This window comes from Pan troglodytes, chromosome 17 (assembly GCF_028858775.2).
Source record: "Pan troglodytes isolate AG18354 chromosome 17, NHGRI_mPanTro3-v2.0_pri, whole genome shotgun sequence".
NCBI classification, from domain to species: Eukaryota; Metazoa; Chordata; class Mammalia; order Primates; family Hominidae; genus Pan; species Pan troglodytes.
In genome coordinates this window covers 84,486,609-84,512,926 of record NC_072415.2, presented here as the reverse complement: position 1 = coordinate 84,512,926, position 26,318 = coordinate 84,486,609, and the positions used below count along the sequence as shown (strand labels likewise).

Sequence of the window (26,318 nt, the reverse complement as noted above, 5' to 3'; positions counted from 1 at the left end):
TCAAGTTAAGCTTTATTACAGAAAAATGAACATGGCTGGGAGATCACAGCAGACGAAGCAATAAGTCTTTCAAAGTGGTTCAGTATGGCTGAGGCTGTATCTTTCCTACGTCCCGCTCACTGGAGCAGCTGCAGAGACCAGAGCTGCGGAGGCCAGGACTCCCATATCTGAGTCTCTTTGGGTAATTCTTCTCTTTAATAACACGGCTTTACTATTACACAAATAATGTGTGCTTATCTGAAATAAAATTAGAAAATTGACATAAGCAAAAAGAATAAAATAAAAATCACCTGCAATCCTTCTACCTGGAGATAACACTAGCAACATTTTCATACCACTTTTCAGATTTTGTGTGTGTGTACATTGCATTAAGGATATGGTATGCTTTAAGAACAAAACAAAAACAAAAACAAGTACGATGGAATCACACGGAACATAATGTTTTGGAACTTGCTTTTTCCCTCAATGATATCATGAACATCTGTACTGGTCAAGGCTCTTTCCATTGTAAATGACAGAAACCCAACCCGAACTTGCTTAAGCCATGAAGAGAATGTATCATTTGGGTAATTGGAAAGTCGGGAACTCGGAGGACATCCTCAGAAGTCCCCTCTCCATTCCTCCCCCTTCCTCTGGGCTGGCCTCCCCTTCAGCAGATTCTCCCCTTGTGGTGACTCTTGGCCACCACATCCTCAGAGCCTGGCCATCTCAGCCCAAATAAAGCTTCTCTTTCCCAACTGTTCAGAAAAAGCCTGAGAAGCCTGCGTGCTTGGCTGGGATTGGCGTGTTGGGGCCTGGGCTGCCTGACTGGCCCCTGTGACTGGGGAATGAGTAGCTGATCTCAGCCCAGGGATCGGGAGCCTACCCTGGGCTGGCACTGCAGATGGGGTCAGAGCTTGAGAGGGTGTGATTTCCCAAGGAAGCTCTGTGCAAGGAGGAGGGGAAGAGGCGCAGGACAAGGAGAAATGACAAATTTCTCCTGTAATATCTTTCCTGCCCACATACACCTCACATCACAGTTTTTATGCCAGCATCATTTTCCCACCAGCAGAGGACTAAGGCTTATTTCACCAGTCCTCATGGCACACAGTAGGTTACTTCCAATGTTGCTATTACAAACTGTGTTCTAAAGAACATCTTGATGCTAAATATCTGCCTATATCCTACAAAAATTCCTAATTACCTTAAATCAGTGCAAAACAGTTCATAAGCTTTACAAACTAGGCAGCTTCAGGGCCCTAGGCAAAACCGCAAAATAAACAAAACTTCCTTTGGTATCAACCTAAGCTGCATTCTCCACCTTGTGCTAGAGAGCACCATCAGTTCTGTGTTAAAACAGTGCTGAATATGAAAAGGATTTCTTTACTGTGGGATTATAAGTTTATTTTCTTCTGAATACTTTATAAAATGCCAAAAGAAGTGGGCTTAATAACGGATTTTTAAAACCCACAAAAGTAAAACACCACATAGATCTGAATATGGTTAATTTTGATTTCAAGTTCTGCTTTCCCCCCTGTAATTTCTGTTCCTATGTTTTAAAGGATAAGTAGTCACACTGCTTCATCTCATTCTTCCCATTCCTGCATTCCCCTCCCCACACCAAATACAATTCTTGGGAAAGGAAAACAACTTCACATCAGGTTGAGATTTCTTTTTCTCCTTTTAGGTACAGGGTCTCTTTCTGTTGTCCGGGCTGGAGTGCAGTGGTGTGATAACAGTCATTGCAGCTTCAAATTCCTGGGCTCAAGCAGGTCTCCTGCCTCTACCCCCAGAGCAGCTAGGACTACAAGCCCACACCACCATGCCTGCTAACTTTTTTTTTTTTTTTTGCCCAGGCTGGTTTCGAACTGTTGGCCTCAAGCAATCCTTCTGCCTTGGCCTCCCAAAACACTGGGATTGCAGGCATGAGCCAGCAGGCTTGGCCTTGAATTGAGAGTTTAATGCAGCATTCTAGGATGCTTTCTATGCTCCACACCTATTTTGAAATGAAACAACACAGTTTCCATACAGCCAGCCTATGAAAATATGGTACTTCTGGTTGGGCGTGTGCTGGGATGGATGGAGGTGGGGGAAGCTTCACACAGAGAGAGCTTCACCTGGCCTTACCGCTGTTGATTGAGTGACACCCAAACCCTGCTGTTGATTGAGTGACACCCAAACCCCAAGGGTCTGTTGCATTCGGGGCATATTTGTGATGTGCCCAAAGTGCTTCTTGGGGCTCAGGGTTTGTTCATCTGATGTTTGGTCATTCCTGGGGACTCCTACCACCGAGCCAGCCATAAAACAAAGTTAAAGCAGCGAGTTGCAGAAGAGACAAGCCAAGAAGCCAGCTCCTGTGGGACAATCACAGCACGCAGTGATCAGGGCATGTTTCTATTATCTCTAAACTCGGGAATGGGTCATGTGAAATTCAGGCGCAGGGCAGGCGGGAGAGCGATCCGGGATGGGCTGGCACGTACTGGGCACTGAATAAGCTTTTGTTCAGTGAATGCAGGAGCCCCGGGCGTGGCGGCTTTCACAGCCCCTCAGCTGTGACAGTTCCCCTGGGGTGGCGCCGCCTCCCCCTGTCCTGGGGAAAGGCGTTCAGGGAGTGAGAAGCATCCCTGGGTGGGGTGGGGGATGCTGGTGAGAACCAGGGACGCCCTGTGGGCCCAGGGCCAGCCTGCTTTACAGAACAATTGGGATGGGAACACGGATGCCCGCTCTCCCAGATGATACTGCGAATCTATAAATATAGATTTAGACACACGTGGTGAACGTGTTCTCCTCCCCGGGGTAACGGAGATGTTTCCAGAGAGCAGATCTTTGTAGCCCTGAGAAGGACGCCCGCGAGTTTGTGCAGCCTGGGAGACGGCGGGGGGTTTGATTCAGGGGTGCCCGTGGGAAGGGGAGAGCTGGGTCGTCCCAGAACCTACTGACTGTCCTCGACCCCCGACTCTCTGCATGCTCCGGATCTCACTCCCGGGAGGGCCCGGAGACAACCCAAGTTGGGGTGAGACTCAGAGGAGGGCGGTTCTAGTGGAGAGGTAAACGGGTGGGGACTACGCTGCAGCCCCCTGGGGCGAGTGTGTGCTGTAAAGAGCGCTGGGGGCATGGGCGCCTGGCAGTCTCTCAGAGAAGAAGTTGGTGGGGGAGGGCAATGTGACAATTAAAGATATGTTGTCTGAGGAATCAGTCCCCAAAGAGAGAGGCGATTGAATCTACCCGGATTTCGTTTAAGTGGGGAGCTGGTCTTGGGGGAAAAAAGTGCAAAAAGAAAAGTGGAGAGGGTGGAGCAGGGGAGGCGGCGAGTGGACCCCCAGTGGGTGCTCGGGGAGCGCGGGGTGTTGCTGCTGCTGGACGCCCTCCCCGCACCTCCGCCCCAGGCGCGGGGCCTGCCCCAACCCTCGCGCGGCCCCTCCCCCGTTCCCCCTCCCCGCCGAGCGGGCCTGAGCCGCGGAGCAGCTACGCGAGTGCGGAACTCGGGGCGCGGGCGGCGGTGGGGCCCGGGCGCGGGCCGGGCTGGCCATGGCGCGGGCGGCGGGCGCGCGGGGCCGTGCCGGGTGGTGCAGGAGGCGCGGGCGCTGCGGGCGGGGCACGCTCCTCGCCTTCGCCGCGTGGACCGCGGGCTGGGTGCTGGCGGCCGCGCTGCTGCTCCGCGCGCACCCGGGTGTCCTCTCCGAGCGCTGCACCGACGAGAAGAGCCGGCGCATCCTGGCCGCGCTGGTAGGTCTCGCCGCCGCTCTGCCCCGCGCCACGCGTCCGGGGAGGGGGGATCACACCCGTTCCCGGTCCCCAGCCTTCCCGGGGACTTGGGTGGCGGTGGTACCCGCCGGGGACATGGGTTCCCGACACCTGCGTGGAATGCCAGAGGCGCACGCCCCGGTCCCCCGAATGGGGACGCAGCCGGCAGTGCTCTGTGGGCGCGCTGGGGGTGTCTCTCCCCTTTTCGCCAGAATTCGCCCTTTGTCCCCAGACAGCCTCTCCGTCCTACCCTCGCCACCCCTGAGCCCGAGCTCCGGAAGAAAGTTTGCGGGTCTGATCCGACTGTCCAGGGAGGTGCCGCGTCCGGTGTCAGGCCGCCGGGCTCGGGGTGCAAGCCAGTGCGGGGTTCGGGATCCGGCGTGCCACGCCTCTGTCTCTCGGGTCCGCAGCGCTCCAGCCCAGCCCGCGTTCTGTGATTCCACCCTGAGCTGCCAGGTCACCCCCTATCTCACCGAGCCCATGCGGAGGGCTGATCTGACCCCGGCCTCCCTGCGCTCCAGAGCCCAGGCTCTCCGCGGTCGCGGTCTGTGGGAACCGATGCAGTGTGCGCTCGGGCGAGCAGAGAGCGCTGCGGAGGCGGCTGGGACCGGGAGGATCCCGGGTCCCGGTCCTCGACAGGCGCCTCCTAACCTGGGAGGGCCCGAAAGCTCGCACCCAGCAGCTCCTCAGCTGAGCCAGAGAATTAGGGAGAGAAAGAAACATTTCGCATTTTGCAGACTGCTGCGTACGCTGGGCTCACATCATATGAATGAAACGCCCACCTTTAGTTGATTGGAAACTTGGCTAGCCGTTCTTTCAGGCGCAAAGGAGACTTCAGTAAAGGTGGGAGTCCCCTAAATCCCAGAAAGGGGAAGATAGTAGCAACTACTCTTACATGACTTCTTAAGCGATTATTCATTTCCTAAAATAGTGACCATCTAAGCATTTGGTTTGAAAAGAGATCTATTTTCTAAAAAATCTTCAAGAAACACATGGGAAGTTTTCAGTCCAGTTGCTTACATATGGGTGGGCCTTTTGAGATTGTAGATTTTCAAAATGTGGGACCACAAAGGTTTTTAAAGTAAATGATTTTTTAAGTGAGATTGAAATTGTTTTTTAAAAAAATGAGCCAGGTGTACTAGCTAAGACAAGTTATGCTCCTAATTGATTCTGACGCGTGTCATCGTGTCATCGTGAATTGAACATATGTAGGTGAGTCACTCATAGATTCTATTGACCCCTTCTAGTGTTACATTGAAGTTTTAGCAAGTTTTGTTGTTGTTGGTTTGGTTTTTTTTTTTCTTTTTTCTTTTTTCTTTTTTATGGAGTTTTGCTCTTGTCGCCCAGGCTAAAGTGCAATGGCGTGATCTAGGCTCACCGCAACCTCCACCACCATGCCCGGCTAATTTTGTATTTTTAGTAGAGATGGTGGTTTGTCCATGTTGGTCAGGCTCGTCTCGAACTCCCAACCTCAGGCGATCCGCCCACTTCGGCCTTCCAAAGTGCTAGGATTATAGGCGTGAACCACCACACCGGGCCAGTTTTATGAAGTTTTAAGTTGCAAGAGCTCTTTGATTTTTCTTAGTAACCCATAAAAGTCCTTTTCATTTATAAATTTTCCCCCCTGGTTTTCTTTTCTTGTGAAGGGAGTGCTGATAGACTAATTATAGTAAACAAACATTGATGGTTTAACTAGAGGGGAATACCTATTTACAAATTTAATGTAGTAATCCTTTAGATTAAGATAGAAAACGAATGCCATTTTTCATTTATCTTTGGTTAAGTGAGGAAAGGCTTAATAATGGAAATTAAATCGTCTAGTATAATTTAAGAAATTGCTAATCATGACTTTCCCAGCATTCCAGGTCATAAATTAAAACCAATTCTGTTTAGAGGCTTTACCAATATATCTTCAATGGCAGCCATATGGAAGCTTTACCAATATATCTTCAATGGCAGCCATATGGAATCATTTCTAGTCAGACATAAAGCTGGAGAGGTTGGTTCTGCCCCTGAAGATTGAAGGTTTGGCAATCTTTCCTATTGCCAAAAGAACGATGTCGGAGGCCACATCCATCTCCCTAGGTGTTGATGTGACGCTGTCTCCACGAACTGGTTTGTGGGGGAGCAGACTTTGCCACAGGCCCTGTTTGAGTTCCTTACTCTTTACACATTCTCAGAACTCTTTCTCCCCCTGTCTTCCTGCCACTTCCTTTTCTACCGTTTTCATCCTGGATATGTTGATGTGAGACCCACACAGTGCCCTGGCTCAAATTTTACCCAGGACACTCTCAGTTAGGACAGGGTTTAAATACGACCCCAATCTTCACAATCCCAACTCTGCTGGGCTGAGTTGCCAAGTAGAGGTTGGCATTGTGGCTTCTGAGGACTTGAACTGAATTGAGCCTCTGTCTCCGCTCCCCTGGCACTTTCCGATTCATTCTGCCTGGCTTTTATCCGTAATAATAAAACTGGTTGTTATTTTCCTGATGGGCCTCCAGACTCTCATTAGCTTTCACTCTGAATACCAGAGCACAGAAGAAACCACTTTGCCAGCTGAGCTGAAGGGAGACTTTCTGGCAGCGCCCAGGGAGTTGTGGTGGATTCCCCACCCCCGGTAGCGGCGGCTGCCAGTGTTCCCAGGCTCTCGCCTGGCGGGGGGCATTGCTGGCCTGCCAGGGGTGAATCCACCTGTAGGATAAAGGAATCAGAAGAAAAAGCTTAGGGACGAGTCAGGGGATGGGGGTCAGAGGTCTCCATGTTCTCCCCAAGCCCACACTCCACCTCCCCAGGGAGGTTCCCCTCTAGTCAACCACATCCCACTGACAAGTTTCTAGAAGAGCCAACCTGAATTGTTCCAAAGGAATTGAGCCCCTGGTCTTCCAGCTTGGATTTTCCTGGTCAGACTCTAGGGCTTCTCTTAATGGCGGCTTTAAGAGGAACAACACACTGTAATCGAGAAATAGGTGCACTCAGATCTCTGGAGGCCCGCTTTTCTAGTGGGCTGTGTCAGCAGGCCCAGCCAGCTGGGGAGCTAGCTTGGTGCTGGATCATTGATACACCTGGCTTCTCATTCATTCTGCAGGCTGAGCTCTTCACACAGAGGCTGAAGATGTGGGCTGCTGCCTGTTGACTCTTCCTTTGGGAAGGCACTGTGCGAATTGTTTCGTGGGGCTTATTTCACTGAATTCCCTCAACAACCTCTATGAAGTATTTGCTTTTAGTATCCCCATTTTACAGATGGCAAAACTGAGCCCCAGGGAGGTGAAGTGACTTGCCCTGCTTCACACGGTTAATATGGTGAGGAGCCAGGACATGACTCTGTGTAGTCTGATGGTAGCAATGACGTGACAGTAAGTGGCTTCTCTAATAATGGAAACCCTACATAACAACTTGCATACTTAACCCTTCCATAGCAAATCATTTTCAAAGCATGTCAAAGATATTCCCACAGACTCTGTTGTCCTGAAGGCTTAACTGCCTTTTGGCTAGTTAGGTCTTGATGGAATTTCATGTAGTTGTCTACATTAGAGATTCGGTTTTAATAGGGCAGGCTTATCTTTCTTTGCTGCTGTGATAGAAACTGTCAAGGTCCCAACGGGACTACAGCATCCAGGGCTCATATCCAGAGAGATTTCTCAGCAGCGAATGGCTCTGCCTGAATGCTCGGCCACATTCCTAAAGTAGGGAGCGGTTACACAGTGGACGAGCTAACTGAGCTGAGATTCTGCAAAGCACAGCATAGCTGCTTCGGGAAGGAATACCACTGTGAAGTCTGAATGTTGCTAACTGCCTAGGAGCTTAATGCTCCTTAAAAACAAACACACAAAAGAAAACCCGGCCCTCAGACATGACCTCTGGGACCTTATCAACAGTTTCTCTAGACTAGAGTGGACAGGTTTTGTTTTTGCCTGAGAACCATGAGATAAATTAGATACTAAGCAACGACTGCAAAGAGTGCTTCTTACCAAAGCTGGGGTTGATCTGATGGGAATGTGCATCAGTGTGGATATTTTCACATCCATGAGAAGCACAAATCCACTGCAAATGTAATTAATTTTAAAAGCACACCAGAGTTAGCTGCAATGAGACTTTAACTTGTTTTTTTCAGTTTATTTTCAACTCCAATACCTGTGGATTTTATATGCGCACACATTTGGGTACAAAAATGTACCTGTCTTTAAGCTGGCCTTAGGGACTCCTCCTATGCACAGAAGGAGTCTGAGAAAGACTGATTTTTAAAATGGACCTGCATAAACAACTTCTATTGAGTTAAAAAAAAAACAGCTATTTCAACAGGACATGCTGCTAATAAAATAATTCTACTATTATCTTTAACATGATGAAAGTTTTTGGGGTTTTTGTTTGTTTTCTTGAGACAGGGTGGCTCACTGCAGCCTCTACCTCCCAGCCTTAAGCAATCCTCCTGTCTCAGTCTCCCAAGTAGCTGGGACTGTAAGTGTGGCCCAGCTAATTTTTTTTTTTTTAATTTTTGTAGAGACAGGGGTCTTGCCATATTGCCCACCCAGGCTGGTCTTGAATTCCTGGGCTCAAGTGATCCTCCTGCCTCAGCCTCCCAAACTGCTTGGATTATGGGCATGATCCACTGTGCCTGGCCCAATGAAAATTTTAAATTCAAACTTGCAATTTGTACATTAAGTTGACTGTTTTTTTTAAAAGGCTGGATGAAATCTTTTTCTGTGCTTAGCAGGCACAGACATGCAGAACAATGCTGCAGACTTACGTTAACACTGGTAAGCCATGGGAGACGAATTTTGCGTTCTACGTAAGAAGAGTAGGAACTGAAACGCCAAAAATACTTCATTGTAAAGGACATCAAGGAACATCTGTGCCATAACCACACTTGTATACAGACGGTCCCTGACTTATGATGATTTCACTTACTATTTTTCAACTTTATGACAGGGTGAAAGTGAGATGCATTCAGTAGAAACTCCACTTTGAGGATCCATGCAACTGTTCTGCTTTTCACTTTCAAGGCAGTTTTCAATAAATTACGTGAGATAGTCAACACTTTATTTTACATAGGTTTGTATGAGATGATTTTGCCCTGCCATAGGCTGATGTAAGTGTTCTGAGCATGTTTAAGGTAGGCTGGGCTAAGCAATGATGCTCAGTGGGTTAGGTGTATGAAACGCATTTTCAACTTACTCTGGGGTTGTTGGGGTATCACCCATTTTAAGTTGAGGAAGAGCTGTGTGCGTTTTCGGGCATGCTTTGCTGTAATGTAAATGCTCTCTTAGGACAAGCGCGGTGACTGGGATACTGAAAAGTTAGGTTACAAACCCAAGACCTTACCTGTGGAAGCTGGCAGGTCTGGTCAGGGCTTTTGTCACCTGCTGCACTTTCTGCCCTTTCTGACACCCAGTGTCGCCGCAAGAAGCAGGCGTCAGGGAGGCAGGTTTACAAGTCAATGTGCTGATCTTCAGAAAAACAGCCAAAATGAATGTTTCCTTCCAAAATCCATGGGCTGGATGCCAAATTCAAAGTTATACCATTGTTCTAAATGTCTCACAACTCCTGTTTGGAATTGCCCTCCAAATTCACAGGGGCAAATCTCGTATAGATTTGTATTTCATCGATGAGGCACAGTTCGTGTTAAACACGGTGCTGTGGGGACCTGACCCAGTGATGCACTCACATGGCCATGATTTAATGAGTGCTGGGGTAGGGGAGGAAGACAAGAATTCCACTTAGGGGTGGGGCTGGCTTCCGGGCAAAGGTTGATTTGGCCAGGCCGGGTAGGAAGCGTGTAAGTACAATGGAGACACCTGAAACGGCATTTCGAATAGCGCAGCCCAGCCTGTCAGTGGGTGCTTGCTTCAACTGTGTCCTCTCCTCCCAGGGGCCGTTTCTGGTTCTCTGAACACACAGGGCTACTTTGAAACTCGGGGCCTTTGCACAAGTTCTTCTCCGTGACTCAGCTGCCCTCTCCCTTGTCTGCTAAGGCAGATTTCTAATTCCCTTTCAAAATTGAGCTCAGAGGCATCTCCCCCAGGAAGAAGATGCCCTGGCCCCCCACCCTTTCCTAACCAGGGCTGGAGAGGGAGCTAGCTTTGAGCGAGCCACCTTAGGCCGGGCACTGTGTTGGGACTGTCTCCCTGTGACCTTGTTTGACTCCATTACACAGTACCATTGTCCTCATTTTCCAGACTCGGAAACAAGCCACACAGCAAGCCAGGGGCAGAGCCCAGAGGCAGACCCAATCTGTGCCAAGCTTAGCCTCACTGTGGCCCTGCCCTGTCACTCTAATGTCATTTAGGAATTTCAAAGGCTGTCCCCTCTGCTCCGTGAACTCCGGAACCTGGCAGCTGTGGCCAGATGGTGGCCCATCCAGGCTCATGCACAGCTGGGAAAGCTGGAGCTGTTGATTTGGGAGTGGCCCAGTCCCAATCCCAGTGAGGCAGAGAGGAGGTGGCTCCTTGGCCGGCAGGTGTCTCTCATGGCTAGTGGCTATGGTGGCCACAGTTCAGATGAGAGGGGTGAGGGCCCTGGCAGTCACAGTAGCACCCTCCTCACTCTGCTTTTCACAGCCTAATGGAAAACCGGGCCCAGTGTCTCTGACATTTTTCTCCTGAGCCTCCTCTCTCAGTTGCAACCAGGACCACATCTCCCCGCCCTCCCCTCCTCAGCACTGCGGGACTCTGAAGCTCCCAGCTTAGGCTCACACCTTTGGCTGCACTGGAGTCCTATTGTGTGCTTTCCTTTCTTTTTCAATGGTTCTCTACTTTATGCAAAGGTACTTTTCATTAAATTAGATATGTGATAACACTATAAAATTTTATGGGAGTGAATCCAACTATTTTGGGTATCATGCTTACAGAAGCTTTTTTTTTAATTTAAAAGGAGATCAGGAAACAATTTTTTTTTGCACTTTCTTATCAGATTTATAGAGACGTGAAACTATGTAAATACCAGATCAAGTAGGGGACAAATCCCAATAAGTAAAATGAACAGACCTTACTGTTCCTGCCATCTATATCTTCTTGCTCACGGTGGCCTCAGTTCCTTATCATTTGTCCTCACCTCACCTCTCAGGGCTCTCCTGAAAGGTCTCGGAGGAGCCTGACCAGCTGCCGCTTTCCTCCGAAGGGCGATGTGGAGGTGATGGCAAGCAAAGCATGCTGGGCGCAAAGGGTCCGGATCCTCCCATGCACCTTTCATGACCCCGTGCCTGGGAAAGAGTGACCCGGGTTAAAGCCAAAGAATGACATTTAACCAAGATTCTGTTGAGTTCAATTCCAAGATGAACACAGGAGGTGCACAACTCCAAATGTGTTTAAAGCAGCTGGTGAGTGTGTGTTCATACAACTTCCTTACGGGTGTGGGTTTCCAAAGACATAAAGTCAGCCCCAGGCAAATAGGGTGGTGTCACTAGCTCCAGGGCCAGGTTCCTGAGTTTCTATCTACAGGCCTGTCTTGCTTGCATCATTGTGTTAGCCAAGCAAGACCCCCCTCATCCCCGCCCAATGCATTATACAGAGATCTAAAATGCAGCGGCTGGCAGGAGCCCCCCCGCAGCAGGAAGCCAGGGGGGCAGTCAGACAGCTTGGCATCGGCCTTTCAGGCTGTTGTACTACCTGAAATAGTTCTGAAAAATATCTAGATACCTCTTTTAAGCACTGGGAGTGCTTCTTTTCAGTAAGCGCTTTGAACGATTAGCCCACAGTGTTTATAAAGGCCCCCAGTCCCTCTCTTATCTACTGTTTTGGGGCCAGGTGTGTCTCAAAATTCAAATCTTGTTGAATGTTAGAAAGATCATATAGTACCTTATATTTTGCATATGGGGCAGTGCCAGTAATCAAGTTAATAATTCTACAGCAAAATGTATACGAATTCACACCAAGTCAAACAGATATAGATACAAATAGGCTCGTGTCTTTTCAGCTGGGTTTTGACACCACATAAGGTCAAATGAGTCATGAAAAACTCGTAGTTTTCAGAGGCTTTTTGATTTTGGATTTTTTTTTTTGAGACAGATTCTTGCTCTGTTGCCCAGGCTGGAGTGCAGTGGCACAATTTCAGCTCACTCCAACCTGTGCCTCCCGGTTTCAAGTGATTCTCCTGCCTCAGCCTCCCTAGTAGCTGGGACTACAGGCGTGCACCACCATGCCCGGCTAATTTTTGTATTTTTAGTAGAGACCAGGTTTAGCCATGTTGGCCAGGCTGGTCTTGAACTCCTGGCCTCAAGTGATCTGCCCGCCTCGGCCTCCCAAAGTGCTGGGGTTACAGGGGTGAGCCACCATGCTCAGCCTGATTTTGGAATTATTTATACATCTAGACACTGGAGGTCCAGCTTTTGACCTCAAGGAGCTACTTGTAATCTGCTTGGAATGGGTAAAGCTGATCTACCTAGCCACCTGCGAGGCTGGGCAGTATCTGATTATGAACCCAAGGCTGTTCCCAGGCCTCTCCTGATGCCTGGTGCTCGTGCATACGCTGTGGTGTGCACACACACTTCCCTCTTGGCCAGTACAATCATCATGCAGGGAGGCAGGGGGTGTGACGCAAGGAAGGAGTGTGAGGCCCAGAGCAGGTAAGGATGTGGCAGCGTGGTTAGACCGTGGAATCCAAGCTCAGTGGCCCTTGGCCCCATCCTTTGTCCCAGCACCAAGCTGCCCTTTGCTACTGTTGAGCCTTCAAGGTCCTTTCTCACAAATGAAATGGGGTGAGAACAACAGCTTTGGGATTTGGTATTTCTCATGCCCTTAGAGGAACGAGGGTGACTCTGTTGTTTCATGTGCTATAGAAGTTCCTGGAAGGAAGAGCGGCCTTTATTTGCTGACATGGAGGAAGATTCATTTGTCGGGGAAGTGGGCAGGATTAGGAAATACACTCAACCCCTAATCAAAGTGGTCCCATGGTTTAGATTTTCTGAAAAACAAAAGAGAAGAGGATGACAGTCTTCTCCTTCCTTCCATTCTGCACTTCTTCCTTCCCTGCCTCTGGCAGGATTATCGGGCTGGATGGGCTTCTCAGGGAATTTGTGGTGTGGTGGGGAAGGCCGCCAGGTCCCCTAGTGGCTCCATCTTAAGACCTCCTGAGGTTTAGGAGGAACACCCCATCCGGGGGCTCCTGGACAGCCTTGCTCACCGCCGCTCAGATGCAAACACTCCCTACTCTTGTATCCTGCATGGGTCCTCCTCGGTCCCTCCTCTTCTCCAGGTCACCAGCCATGAGCCCTGTGTCCTCTAGAGGCTTCTCCTGTAAACATCTGCAAACCTGCAGCCTGCAAGCTTTATAGGGCACTCCATTTCGTGTGGAAAACAGTAAGCTCAAGGAATGTACTTGCAGGAAGGGTCATTACTGCGGTCAAGCCTGGGGGCAGATAGGGCTCCTGGGGTCCCCTCCGCTGAGACCTGACCTAGCTGCTCAGATGTGGGACTTAGAAGCTCTCCCAGTGACCCTGAAGTGTAGGCAGAGTCGAGAGCTACTGGCCTGGTCCAGCCCCTTCACCTGTTGGTTTCCTGGCCTCTGGCTTTCCCGGAGTCACCCAGCTGAACGATGGGAAGTCGTGCTTCCCGGCCGCAGGTGTCCTGATTCTGTAGACCCGTCCTAGGCCTGACTGAGTCGTGTAATGACTGTGAGCGGCTCCTTTAACCTTCCTCTGAATTACTCACTGGCTGAGTGGCCTCTGCGATCCACAGGGCTGAGGTTTCTCTGCACAGCTGGATTATCAGGGTCCTGAGGGCAGAGGCCAGGCTGTCCCTTTCCCTAACCCCAGCCGAGAGACGGACGGCACCAGGCCCTCCCCATGGTGACCGACTGTTCCCTTCCTTCCAGTGCCAGGACTACCGGGGCGGCGCGCTGGCGGGGGCCCTCTGCGAGGACCTGTGTGTGGCGGGAAAGCTGCTGTTCCAACGCTGCCTGCACTACGACAGGGGCAAGAAGGTGCTGCAGGCCGACTGGCGCGGCCGGCCCGTGGTCCTCAAGTCCAAGGAGGAGGCCTTCTCCAGCTTCCCGCCCCTCAGCCTGTTGGAAGAGGAGGCAGGGGAGGGTGGCCAGGACATGCCCGAGGCCGAACTCCTCCTGATGGTGGCTGGGGAGGTCAAGAGCGCTCTGGGCCTGGAGTTGTCCAACAGCAGCCTGGGGCCGTGGTGGCCGGGCAGGCGGGGCCCACGCTGGCGGGGACAGCTGGCCAGCCTGTGGGCCCTGCTGCAGCAGGAGGAGTACATCTACTTCAGCCTGCTGCAGGACCTGAGCCCACACGTGCTGCCCGTGCTGGGTTCCTGCGGCCACTTCTACGCGGTGGAGTTCCTGGCCGCGGGCAGCCCCCACCACAGGGCACTCTTCCCCCTGGACCGGGCCCCAGGTGCCCCTGGGGGTGGCCAGGCCAAGGCCATCAGTGACATCGCACTCAGCTTCTTGGACATGGTGAACCATTTTGACAGTGACTTTTCCCACCGCCTCCACCTCTGCGACATCAAGCCGGAAAACTTTGCCATCCGGAGCGACTTCACAGTAAGTGGCGCAGGTTGGTGTGTTTATGTGCAGAGAACGGAGCTCTCGGGTCTGGAGGGAAGGAAATGAGAAGGTTTCTGAGCTCCTGGCCTGAGTTAGGAAACTACTGTCGCTTCTGCAGCCTTGGAGAACTCCACCTACCAGAACACTTCCTTCCGGGGGTTAGTAAGGAACAGATGCATCTCCAGTGAGAATCTGAAGGAACGGAGCCCACGGTGGGGGGCAGAGGCCGGGCCAGCTTCGTCCTCCCAGAGGGCTGCTCTGGTTCCTTCACCTGAGCTCTGTGGCTGCTTCGAGCTCACGTAACAGCAACCTCTCCTGCGGGCCTGTTTAACTTGTGCGGAAAACAGTCCGCAGGAGGCAAGGAGATGCAGAGGACGATGAGGGACGATGGCCTCCAGTGTGGAGACGCTGCTCTCAAGCTGCCCTTGCTCTGTGACAACGTGTAACTTTTCCCAGTGCTTTTTGTCTGGAGAGGTTCCAGTCAGTTTCCATTCCGTATGTAAGACTTCTAGAGGAACAAATGGGGTTTTAGTGCCTTCCACAAGGGAAAGCCCTGCCAGGTAGAAATATCTGTCACCGCACCACGGGGCACGTGGGGCCAGGCAGCTGCGTGAGAACAGGGAGGTGTGCAAGAACAGCAGCAGGAGCCTCAGTGTCTCCGTGTAACACAAACCCCTCTCCCTTCACCCAGCTAGGCGAACACTGATGGGTCAGATTCATGCTGCTGCGATCATCCCGGTGCCCTCACGCTGTGCCAGGCGCTGGGACCATCCAACAGGAAGTAGTAATAAGACTGGCAGGGATGTCATGGGTGCGGGATGGGTTTGGGGAGGGCGGAGTGCTCTGCTCCCCCACCTGCTGTAACGAGTTCATTCTTAGGCGGCCAGTGCCGGCAGCTCAACGGCCAGACCAGCTTAGCTCGTCACCTGGACATGCTGGTCACTGTGGAGCCTGGCTCATGGTGGGGTCGTGCTCTTCAGCATGGTTGCAACATAAAGGGACAAAAAGCAGGCACTGTGACTGCCAGTCATGGCCTCCAAGGCAGGTGGCATAGGAATGGCATGGTCTTCTGAAAGCAGCTGGAAAACTAAATTTGCTGCCGGTGTAAATCCCTTCTCTAAGCATGCCCTCATGCCTGTGAAGGGCATCATACATCTTACCCTCAGTGCTTTGTCCTAATGCCTTGCCCCCTGCTGCCCTGGAGGGGCTGACAACCTACAGGTGCCTCAAAGTGTGGCAAGGAAATAACTAGGAGGTTCTGGGAGGTTCCAGGAGGTCTGTGTGCTGGGCTGGCAGCTCTGGGGGAACTCACCCGCGTCTGCAATTCCCTGAGTGCCATGTGCATCTCCCAGACACTGTCCTGATATGTGTGTTGGGGGGAAACGACCCACAGCCACACTGAGGCCTTGGGGAGGAAGTCAGGGAGTGTCCACGTACAACCCCCACCCCCAGCTCTGGGCAGCTGCGGGCCAGTTCTCGCCACTCAGTCACTCCCTTCTTCCTCCAGCAGGTATCAGTGGGCATCAATGAGTGGGACCCAGCAGGTGCTGTAATTGTTGAGGGAATTTCAAGGATATCTGCTTCTCGAAGGAGCTGGGGCTGATGGGGTCTGTGATGCCGAGTGGGCGACATCAGATGCTTTTACCTACATACTTGCTGATTATCCAGTTACTGGTTTGTGGGAGCCCCCTAAGTTGTGCCTCCAGTATCTTGCACACCATCAGCAGAAAATATTTGTTCAATGAAATCATGACTATGCATCCTCAACCTAGCCCCAGACTGTGTTTTGTCGGCTGGTGCTGCACCGCTCAGGGCTCTTACCTCCACTGCAGCCTTGGCCTGGACAAGAATAGGGAGGGGAGGGCAGGAGGAGTCCCCTTCACCAGTCCGGTTCTCGACCCTTCTTGCAGACCCTGAGGTTCAAGGAGTTATTTTACCCAAGACTGTACAACTTTTAAGTGAAAACCAACAGTATCTGCTTCACCAGAGAGCTCATTTAGAAATGCAAACTCTCAGATGCCACGCCAGACCTATTGAATCTGAAACGATGGGGTGGGAGCCAGCAATCCCTGTCTTCAAAACAAGGCTTCTAGTTGATTCTCATACGTGCTCAAGTTTGAGAGCTAGTGATCTCAGAGTCCCGGCGGGTGGGTCCTGCCTTTGAGCCCAGGTTGCTGGGCTGCCCTGGCAGAAGGAAGGGGCGCCTCCCAGCAGAGGTGTAAGAATTGGTCATTCACAGTCATTCTCTCATCTGCAGGGCAGGTGCCCACTTGCAGATCTTGAGAAAGTGTCCAGTGGCTGTAAATGAATAACTAGGAACCTTCATGATCTGAAACTATTGCCAGCCAGTGCTCTTTTCCAACAGAGGGTATGGCTTCCTACTCCAGGGCCACAGTTTTTGGTGAAGAATGAAATAATTCTCATTCATCTTCCTACTCTGATGCCAGGAGGAAGTTTGAAGAAGATGAGGCAAGTTAGGTAATTTTATGCAGGAAGGACTTTATGATTCTCCTGATATTAAGAAACATGATGTAGGTTTTTCTGGTTTTTTTTTTTAATACTGTTCTTATTTTAGGTGCATAGGGTTATGTTTATAACAGCTGTGATCCATTCTAGACTCCATACACTAAAAATTAAAAAATAAACCTGGCTCTCCCTGGGAGATGAGAAGGAAACTATCAGAAATGGGAAGGAGAAGTTGCAAGAAGCTAAAATTCTGAGTAGGGGCCCAGGGGAGGCTGGGGAGATCGGCAGAAACCATAGAAAGAATAGAAGAGTCGTGTAGCCCCAGTAATGAATTATAAAGATGGGAGATTCATTAGCATAGTCCTTATTCACTTATTAACCAGAGTAAATAATGAAATCGGCTATTTGTTGTGGCTAAATAATGGGATAGGAAAGATTAAAATGAGAAGTTGTTTACAGCACCTGAATTAGTAATTAGGCAAAACCCCTTACATAGAGAAAAGGTCTATATTGTTTATCTTCATTATTCTCCACATATTTTGAAATAAATAATTCCCCCTACTCTGTTTTACTAAATAATCCCTAAGAAACTTCATTGCCTTCTAGCATCAATCCTGAATGAAAAACTAAAACCAAAACCAAAAGGTGCCTCCCAGACTGCGTAGAATTGAAGAGGGAATGAACAACAAATGCAACCCTTTTTGAAACTCCCAGGGGGAGACAGAAAGGCTGATATCTCGATGCTGACCTGTGAAGGCTTGTGAAATGCCACTGACTCCATCAAATTCATCAACTTTCCTAGTGGCTGTTTAATACCTCGAAGCTATAAATGGCTTGATTTGGGCAGATTCCAGGTTTTCTCAGGTTTGAGCTCATCTGTTTTTGTTGTTGCATCCAGATGGCGGAGGAAGAGCTGCATAATTTAGAAGTTATTCTCTCTCTGGTTTTGAAGTCTGTTTGGTTGGATGCCAGGGAGATAAATCTGAAGTTCCAGGGGTCATCAGGTTCTCACAATGACAGTGGAACTCAGGCGTTGCTCCTGTTCAGGGCCTCTGCGTATCAGTCCTAATTCGAGAACTTTGATATTTCCCCCACTTTGTCGTCTGACTAGTCATTCCAAAACCAGCTGACTCAGGTAACAGACGTGTCATGAAGAGAACGTAGGCACTGCCCGCCTCAGTTTCTCCATCACACCCGGAGACCAGCCACTCGAATGTGGCTTCCCTGGATAGCTTGTATTCACGGGAATAGATTCTCTGTATCTTACAGCTTTTACAGTCCTAACTCTTGAAGGTCACAGACCCAAGTGATAAGGCAGTAGAGGGGAAATTCATGTATAACGCCTCTCAGAGATCCTACTTGCAAAGCTGAGAAAGTGTCTAAAGATGAAAAGCAATACTTGTGGTGATAGTTCCAAATCCTGGGCTTTCACCCATGGCTGCAGAGGTCCTTTTTGCAGTTAAAGCCTTCCGCTGTAGCTATGACAGTTGCCTGTGTAAAAGAAAATGTGGCCGGGCACGGTGGCTCATGCCTGTAATCCCAGCACTTTGGGAGGCTGAGGCGGGCAGATCACGAGGTCAGAAGATCGAGACCATCCTGGCTAACACGGTGAAACCCCGTCTCTACTAAAAATACAAAAAAATTAGCCGGGCGTGGTGGTGGGCGCCTGTAGTCAGTCAGTCGGGGAGGCTGAGGAAGGAGAATGGCGTGAACCCGGAAGGCGGAGCTTGCAGTGAGCCCAGATCGTGCCACTGCACTCCAGCCTGGGTGACAGAGTGAGACTCCGTCTCAATTAAAAAAAAAAAGAAAAAGAAAAAGAAAAAGAAAATGCGTGCAGACACTTTAGGGGATGAATCCACTCCCCAGGGCATGGCTGGGGCTTTCCTCTTGGCTCATGGGACTTCTGGGATCACCTGTGACCTGGACAGTGGCACCCGCACGAGGTGAACAGAAGTTGTGAACAGGCTTCCTCTCTGCGGAGCCCACCAGTAGCCCTTTGATAGCCCCGTGCTGTTTTGATTACAGGTGGTGGCTATTGATGTGGACATGGCCTTTTTTGAACCTAAAATGAGGGAAATCCTTGAGCAAAACTGCACAGGAGATGAAGACTGCAATTTCTTTGACTGTTTTTCAAGGTGTGATTTACGAGTCAACAAGTGTGGAGCGCAGCGCGTAAACAACAACCTGCAGGTATGAGAGTCCGCCAGGGCTGGGGGAGGAGAGGGTGCTGTTTGGCTGTTTCTGCCCGCTAGCTCTTCAGATACCCTCAGTGGAGCTCAAGGTCGACCTTTTCAGGCCATCCATCCGGATCGATGTGGTCAATAAAGGCAGGACGGTGGGGATGGGACAATCGTGCTCTTGGTTGCCTGTCCCCAGGGTTGTTGGTCAGGCGACCAGGGGCATCTGATGAGGGAGTTCCCTGCAGAGCTGGCTGCTGGGCTTCCTCTTGCCCAGGCTCCACTCCACGTATCTACAACCTCTCATAAACATGGGCACATACACTATGAGAATCCTGAGACTAATCCATCAAAGATAATACTGAGAAGGGTGCAAAGCAGTCCTGAGACACTGGCCTAACTAGAGGTTAGACAGAAACCACCATCCAGACAGGCCAGAGGTCAGGACCAGGAGGTGGTTTAGACAGGAAGAAAGGAGCCAAGTCCAGGAGATCAGCTACAAGTGGAATACATACAGGGTTCAGGCATTCAGAGCTGGCAGGTCTCAGGTCCCCCATCTGGGGTTGGATCATCTCTCTTTTCTTGGCAGAAGCTGTCTCCTTCTGCCCTCACTTGAGGCTCTCAGGTGAGGGAGGATGCATCTGGGCCCACAGGTGCTGATCATACCCGGAGGAGGCCCCACAGTGTCTGGGCAGACCTTCCCCACGGCCTGGTTGCATGCGATGGCTTACAGAGGCTCTGGACCTGCACTGTCCGACCCGCTCCCCTAGTGGGCCCTCCACTGTAGCTTGTCCTCCTCATTCCTTAAACCTGAAAGGCCAATGTGAGCCCACTGCAGACCTAAACGCAGGTGAGGTGGGAGCAGGAGAGGGGAGCCCAGCGTGGTGCTGCATCGGCTGTGACGGGGGATGATTTGGGAAGGCTGGGACAGGTCCACTGTTAACCTAGTGGTCCCAGCCAGGCCAAACAAACACCCCGACTCTGCCACCCCAGGGTCTACACAGACCTTCTGGGCCAAAGAATCACTGAGTAGTTCCCCTTTCAGGAAGCCTAGGAATGTAGTGGCTTTCAGAGGCGTCTCCATCCCAGCCTCTTTAATGTGGACTCACCCTTGATGGGGTTCGTCATGAAATCATTCTTCTTGAGCTGTGGGAAGAAGATAACTTTCACCTGAGCATCCACCGCCTTGCGATCCCAACCCTCAAAATGGGAACACAAACGCCTGCTCTTTGCAATGTAACGAGAGGCTGAGTTGATACCCTTTCTGTAGAAAGGGCTCTTACCGATTCATTAAGGGGCAAGAGGAACACACAGAAAATTGGCAGGAGAACAGACACCGAATACACAAACGATGAAATCCAAACGGCCAAACAACTTGGAAAAGTATTTTATCTTACCATTCAAAGACATTCAGATTAAAATCCAATGATAGTAAATTTCACTTACCAATTGGGAATAGTTCTTTAAATGCTATTAATTAACAGTTAAGGCTTCAGGGAAATAGAAAAGTGTCTATATTGTTAACGTGATTGTAATGAATTACTTCTCTCTTGAGGGGATGTGGCTGTTAGACATAGCCATGCTCTTTAGCTGAGCAATTTTATTTGTGCACATATCTGGTTATTGACTTTGAATAAAGTCCTAGAAATGAAATTACATTTTCTTTAAGGATATGAGAAAATATGAAGCATTATTAGGTGAAAAAAATGCAGGTTACAAATTAATATTTACAATACGATCCCATAATCCTAGCACTTTGGGAGGCCGAGGTGGGTGGATCACAAGGTCAGGAGATCGAGACCATCCTGGCTAACATGGTGAAACCCCGTCTCTGTTAAATATACAAAAAATTAGCCGGGCGAGGTGGCGGGCGCCTGCAGTCCCAGCTACTCGGGAGGCTGAGGCAGGAGAATGGCGTGAACCCAGGAGGCGGAGCTTGCAGTGAGCCCAGATTGCATCACTGCGCTCCAGCCTGGGCGACAGAGCGAGACTCCGTCTCAAAAAAAAAAAAAAAAAGTATACGATCCCTTATATACCAAAATGTCAAAAGCAAGTATTTCTGGAAGGTAGGATTACAATTTTCTTTATCTATTTTATATTTTCTTACTTTTTTACTTTTTATTTCTGTTTTATTTTATTTTAGATACAGGGTTCGCTTCATCACCCAGGCCAAAGTGCAGTGGCACAATCATAGCTCACTACAGCCTCGAACTCCTGGGCTCAAGTGGTCCTCTCACCTCAGCCTCCCAAATAAATGGGACTACAGGTGTGTGCCACCACACGTAGCTAATTTTTTAATTTATTTTTTGCAGAGACATGGTCTCACTATGTTGCCCAGGCTGGTCTCAAACTTCTGGTCTCAGGTGATCCTCCCATCTTGGCCTCCCAAAATTCTGGGATTACAGGCTTGAGCTACCACACCCAGCCTTAATTTTCTGCATTTTGAACCCAAATTACCCCCAAAATTCTTGCTCTATATAAATTTACAAATCAATGAAATGGAATAAAAACTGTCTCAGAGATAGACTAATGAAATACGGGTCTTTAGCCCTGACAAAGGGGGCCTTGTAGACCAAGGCAGGGAGAGCTGGGTCGCATAGTGAACAGTGCTGGTAAACTGGCTGGCCAGGCATGACAAACACCATGGTAGCTCCCTCCTCCTAACCTCAGACTAGATTCCAGATGGCTCAGATACTTACACATAAAAAGATGAAATCTTTAAGGTACCAGAGAAAGCTGGGAGAGTTTCAAATATTATTCTAGTGTAGAGAAGGCCTTTGTAAGTATGAAACAAAGCCGAAGAGAAACAGTTGACAAATTTAATTATCTTTCAGAAAAAAAAACAAAAAACAAAAACCCATGTTGGCATAAATAAAACTACAAAAAAAAGAGAGCAAATTTAAAAGTTAAATGAGAAAATTTGCAAAACATTTGTAGTTCTTCTTATAGACCAGGAATGTAGAGGGTGGAAGGGGCCTTATTCCCTGCTGCTGGGGCTCATTCCCCCCAGGACTGGCTTCGCCAAGGGGAGACCCACTTTCTGGGGGCAGCATCTAGTGATTGGTTAAAGAGGGTGGGCCCGACACCAAGCGCCCTATGTCTCACTAAGGGACAACTCCATAGAGACCCCCCAGCCCCACACATTTACTTCTTCCTCAGTTCCATGAAGTGTGGTTCTCAAGGACAGGCCTCAAAGAATCCCTGCATGCAAACCTCCGTCTTGGAGTCTACTTCCTGGGGAACCAGCCTAAAGCAAGGGCAATATCCTTAAGATATAAAGAGTATCTACAAATGAACACAACAAAGGCCAAAAATATAAACTTGACCATTCATTGAAAAGGAAGCACAAATAACTCTCAAACTAAGAAAGATGCAAATTAAACCATTTTCACCCACCTGTTGGCAAAATGAATCTGTGGCGTTTGCGTTGGAGAGGCTAAGGGAGGACGAGCAGTCCTGGAAACATTGCGGGGGGTGTAAATGAGTAGAAATTTTATGGAGTCAATTTAACACATCTATCAAAACAAAAAATGCACGTGCCCTTTGACCCAGAAATCCTATTTCTAGAAATGTAGTCCCATGCACAAAATGCAATAGCATATATCTGCAAGACATTTATTGCAGTATTATTCATAATGCAAAAGTTATTATGCAACCTCAAGTCCATCAATAGGGAACTGGTTAAATAACTTACGACACACGCACACATTTTAGAAGTAGCCATTAAATCACATGGGATATCCTCATAAGAACTGATTTGGAGGGATGGCTGGGTGTGGTGGCTCATGCCTGTAGTCCCAGCACTTTGGGAGGCCAAGGCAGGTGAATTGCTTGAGCCCTGGAGTTCAAGAACAGTGTTGGCAACATGGCAAAACCCTGTCTCTACAAAAAATACAAAAACTAGCCAGGCATGGTGCTATGCCCTTGTAGTCCCAGCTACTCAGGAGGCTGAGGCAGGAGGATCGCTTGAACCAAGGAAGTCGAAGTTGCAGTGAGCCAAGATGGCACCACTGCACTCCAGCCTGGGTCACAGAGTGAGACCTTGTCTCAAAAAGAAAAAGAAATCAATTTGGAGGGATCTCCCTCATATAAATGGGGGTGGAAGTTTGAGAACAGTGTGTACAATATATTACCTATGTGTAAAATGAAAGGAAAAGGAAATGTGTATGTCAAAGAATGTCTCATTCTCAGAGCGGGAGCTGAGCATCGGGGCGAGCTGGAGCCTGAGATCACGGTCTAGCCTTAAGAACATCTTAAATTTTGCACATGAAAATGTATTCTCTATTTTAAAAAAACCATAATTAGGTTTTGAAAAGAATCCTTGCTTTTGCAGGGACTGTGAAATGGAAGTTGAAGGTTTTTGCCCTCTATGAAGCAGTAGCTCTTTACAAGGGAGGCATTTGTTAATTGAGTCTGATATAAAGTGTGATGTAGAGAAATAAAGCATGATGCATCACGCAGCTCGCAGGTCATTTCTCCCAGCGTGGGGGAAGCTGTAGGAGCTATAAAACAAACAACATGTTTACAGGGAAAAATTTCTAGTGATCCTCAGCATCACTGAATTTCATACCTGATTAGAATTAAAGAGAGTGTCTAATTTTTACCTCTGCTCCTAGAATAACACATTTCACAGAGCCTTCAAAGAGCCTTATGCCTGCAGTCTTTTCTGTCAAATATGCCTTTGTTTCATGAGCCTTAAAGTGCTATACAGGCAGCCACACAAGTTCACACACTTCTCCCTCACGCACCATTTGGCCCTCTGGACAGCCCGGTCAGATGGTCATTGTGGTCACTAGGACCGGCTTGTGGATAAGAAACCTCATCTCCAGGTGGTAACAGCAAAGCCGGCCTCCCTCAGGCCTGCAAAGGACCAACTCCTTCTGCAGCAGTGACTGTCTGTGACTTCTGCTTCCCTTCCTCCCTAGAAATGTGTCCAGTCCTTTCACAGTGTCACCCAGAACTTGGTCCATCTGATAGGGGGCTGGAAAGGGAAGTTTCTGCCTCACACAGACGTCGGCTTCTCCTCTCGGAGGCGTCTTTTGTTCATGGTGCTGAAGGGTTTGAGGGGCGGAAGTGAAGGCATGTTTCCAAATCGGGTGGTCTCTGGAGTGCGCCCCCTGAAGGACGGGGGTGGGGGTGGGAGAGAAGCTGAGATCTGTTTTAGAACCAATCCTGGGCTTGGGAAGCTTTTAGGAGGATTTGCTGCCCTAAATTAACTGTCCACCCTTCTTTCCCTCAGGTCATCTGTGACAAAATATTTCGCCATTGGTTTTCCACGCCTCTCAAGAGCTCTGCGGTCTCTTTCCAGCTTCAGCTGCAGTTACAGGAGGCGGTGCAGGAATGTGCAGACCCTGGGGTCCCCAGTGGGAACACCCGGAGAGCAGCCTCCAGCGTGTTCTGGAAGCTTCGCCGACTCCTCCAAGCCACACTGAGGGAGCTGCAGGAGGCAGAGAAGTAGCCACTCTCTGGCCTTAAACATGCTCACACAGGAAAAGTGACCTTGGCTGGATTTCTTCTGCCATTGTTTTAAAGATGAGCCATTTCCCCCGTGCTCTCTGGGGTGCCGTTCTGGTCTCCACAGTGTGGAGTGGCAAGTGCTGCTGCCAGAGACAGTGCTCCCTCGCTCTCGTCCCACCCTGGCCTCTGACCTGTCGCCTTGTGTAAAATGAGATGAGGGAGGAGGTACAGACCTCCCTTCAGGAGGGCTCTCGGTCAGAAGTCACAAACCTGTGTGCACTTATTCTCTGCAGAGAGCACTTGTACCTGGTTATCCCAGCACGAGTTCCAGCTGTTCTTTCCTGTAAATCGTTACCACGTTAAAAAGTGTGCGTGTGTGCATACAAATGATGTGTATGCCTGTGTCTGGGTGCAAATGAGCATGTGAGCATGTGTGAGTGTGCCTATGAGTGTCTGCATGTGTGTGAGTGTGCACAGGTGAGTGTGCACAGGTGAGTGTGGTGTGCTCATGAGGAGTATGAGTATGCCTGAGTGTGAATGTGTATGAGTGTGAATGAGTGTGTGCACATGAGTGCACGGGTGTCAGCATGTGTATATAAGTGTGGGCATGTGTATGTGATTGTGTGAGTGTGGGCAGGTGAGTGTGTTGGGGATGTGGGTTAGGGTGGGGAGTGGTGCTTTCTCTAGTGTGTCCTCCGGAACAGCTTGCCTACCTAGCAAAGAAGTGTGACCATTCTTTCGGAATTAAATACAATAAAAAGAAAATAAGCTGCACCTTTAGGGAAGGGAATTTGCATTGGAGAGCGTGTGTAACGGCAGCTTATAGTATTTTTCATTTTGTGGAATCCACCAAGGTTATGGATGGGTTTTAGGGCGCCTCGTATTGCAATACACCTTCCCCTGGGCAGGGACTTGTAGGTTGGCTTGATGCAGCATTGTCTTCACCTTCAGAGAAAATTTAAAGTAGAGCAAATGCTGAGGTCAGCATTGACTCCAGGCAGGACCAGAGACCAGCACCTTTCTTTTGATGGACTGAAGACCAAGTGATAGGCATCAAATCATATGGTGGCATGATACGCTCATCAGTGGTGATCCCAAGGAGGCTTTTCCAGCAAAATATAGGCAGGGGGACAGGCCAGGTGAAGCCAGTGAGCTTTCACTTAAAGGGACCTGGTTTCTACCCATAACTGTGACCCACGAGTGCTCAACAAACCAAGGGGTCACCCCTTTTCAGAAATCCCATGAAAAGGGAAATCGAGAAAGATGAGAGAATCAGGAAGTCATGTTGGCAGTTTACACATTAAAGAAGACAAATTAATCAGACGTTGTGAAAGTCACAAATTGACACATTCCAAATGGTCTCTTATCTTGGCCTGCAGCCCCTTTCTAAACCAGAGAAACGGGAGTGCCTTCTTCCAGACTTTGGGGTCACATTTACTGACTCTGCCCTTCAGGGCATGCTGAGAAATGGTGTGTGAGGGACTAGGATGATCAGAGGCCCCCAGCTCTAAATTCTGCCTTCCCCAAAGACCTGTTGGAAGGCCCACTGCCAGCTGCTATTCTTACCCATCACCACTGGGGATCTTCCAAATGACACGGAGTTCCATAGAGGGCCTCCTCATCATGGACATGAAGACTCGCTTTGCAATTGTATTCTAGCAAGAAGAAAAAAACCCATGTCAGTCACCCTGTGGCACAAGCAAATTAAAACCAAAGTTCAACGGCCAGGCCTACGACTAGTGGATTCCAAAGGAAAGGGCGGGCTTTGGGCTATTGGGTGGAGGCTCCGATTTTCCCCAGAGCTGCGCTGGGTGCAATGCCTTTCTGTGGTGGTCGGGGCATACTTTGGGCCATGCTCACCTTCTAGGCAGGTTCTCTACAAGCAAAAAGGTTTACAGGAAGACGGGTGTGAGATGGAGGGAGGGAAGGAGGGAAGCCACCAGGGCTTTGCCCTCTGTGCCCTTTAAACAGTGGGGTTTTGCTCTGGGAGGTCAGAGTGGGTCTTTGTGG

The 26,318-nt window shown here is 49.5% G+C and overlaps 1 protein-coding gene and 1 long non-coding RNA gene across 2 annotated transcripts; one reads left to right on the top strand and one right to left on the bottom strand.

Annotated features, from left to right (window-relative positions):
* LOC107969527 (uncharacterized) lies at nt 1-17,636 on the bottom strand. The gene is made up of 3 exons (XR_001711425.4): nt 17,423-17,636; nt 10,704-10,918; nt 1-237 (listed from the first exon to the last, which is right to left on the bottom strand). It is a non-coding gene; the product is annotated as an uncharacterized LOC107969527 (long non-coding RNA).
* On the top strand, nt 3,459-25,078 carry DIPK1C (divergent protein kinase domain 1C). Its single transcript, XM_523971.9, has 4 exons — nt 3,459-3,705; nt 13,528-14,205; nt 18,700-18,864; nt 24,091-25,078. The coding sequence occupies exons 1-4, from the start codon at nt 3,508-3,510 to the stop codon at nt 24,307-24,309; spliced, it is 1,260 nt and encodes a 419-aa protein (XP_523971.3). The 5' UTR covers nt 3,459-3,507; the 3' UTR covers nt 24,310-25,078.
* The last annotated feature ends 1,240 nt before the right edge of the window (nt 25,079-26,318 follow it).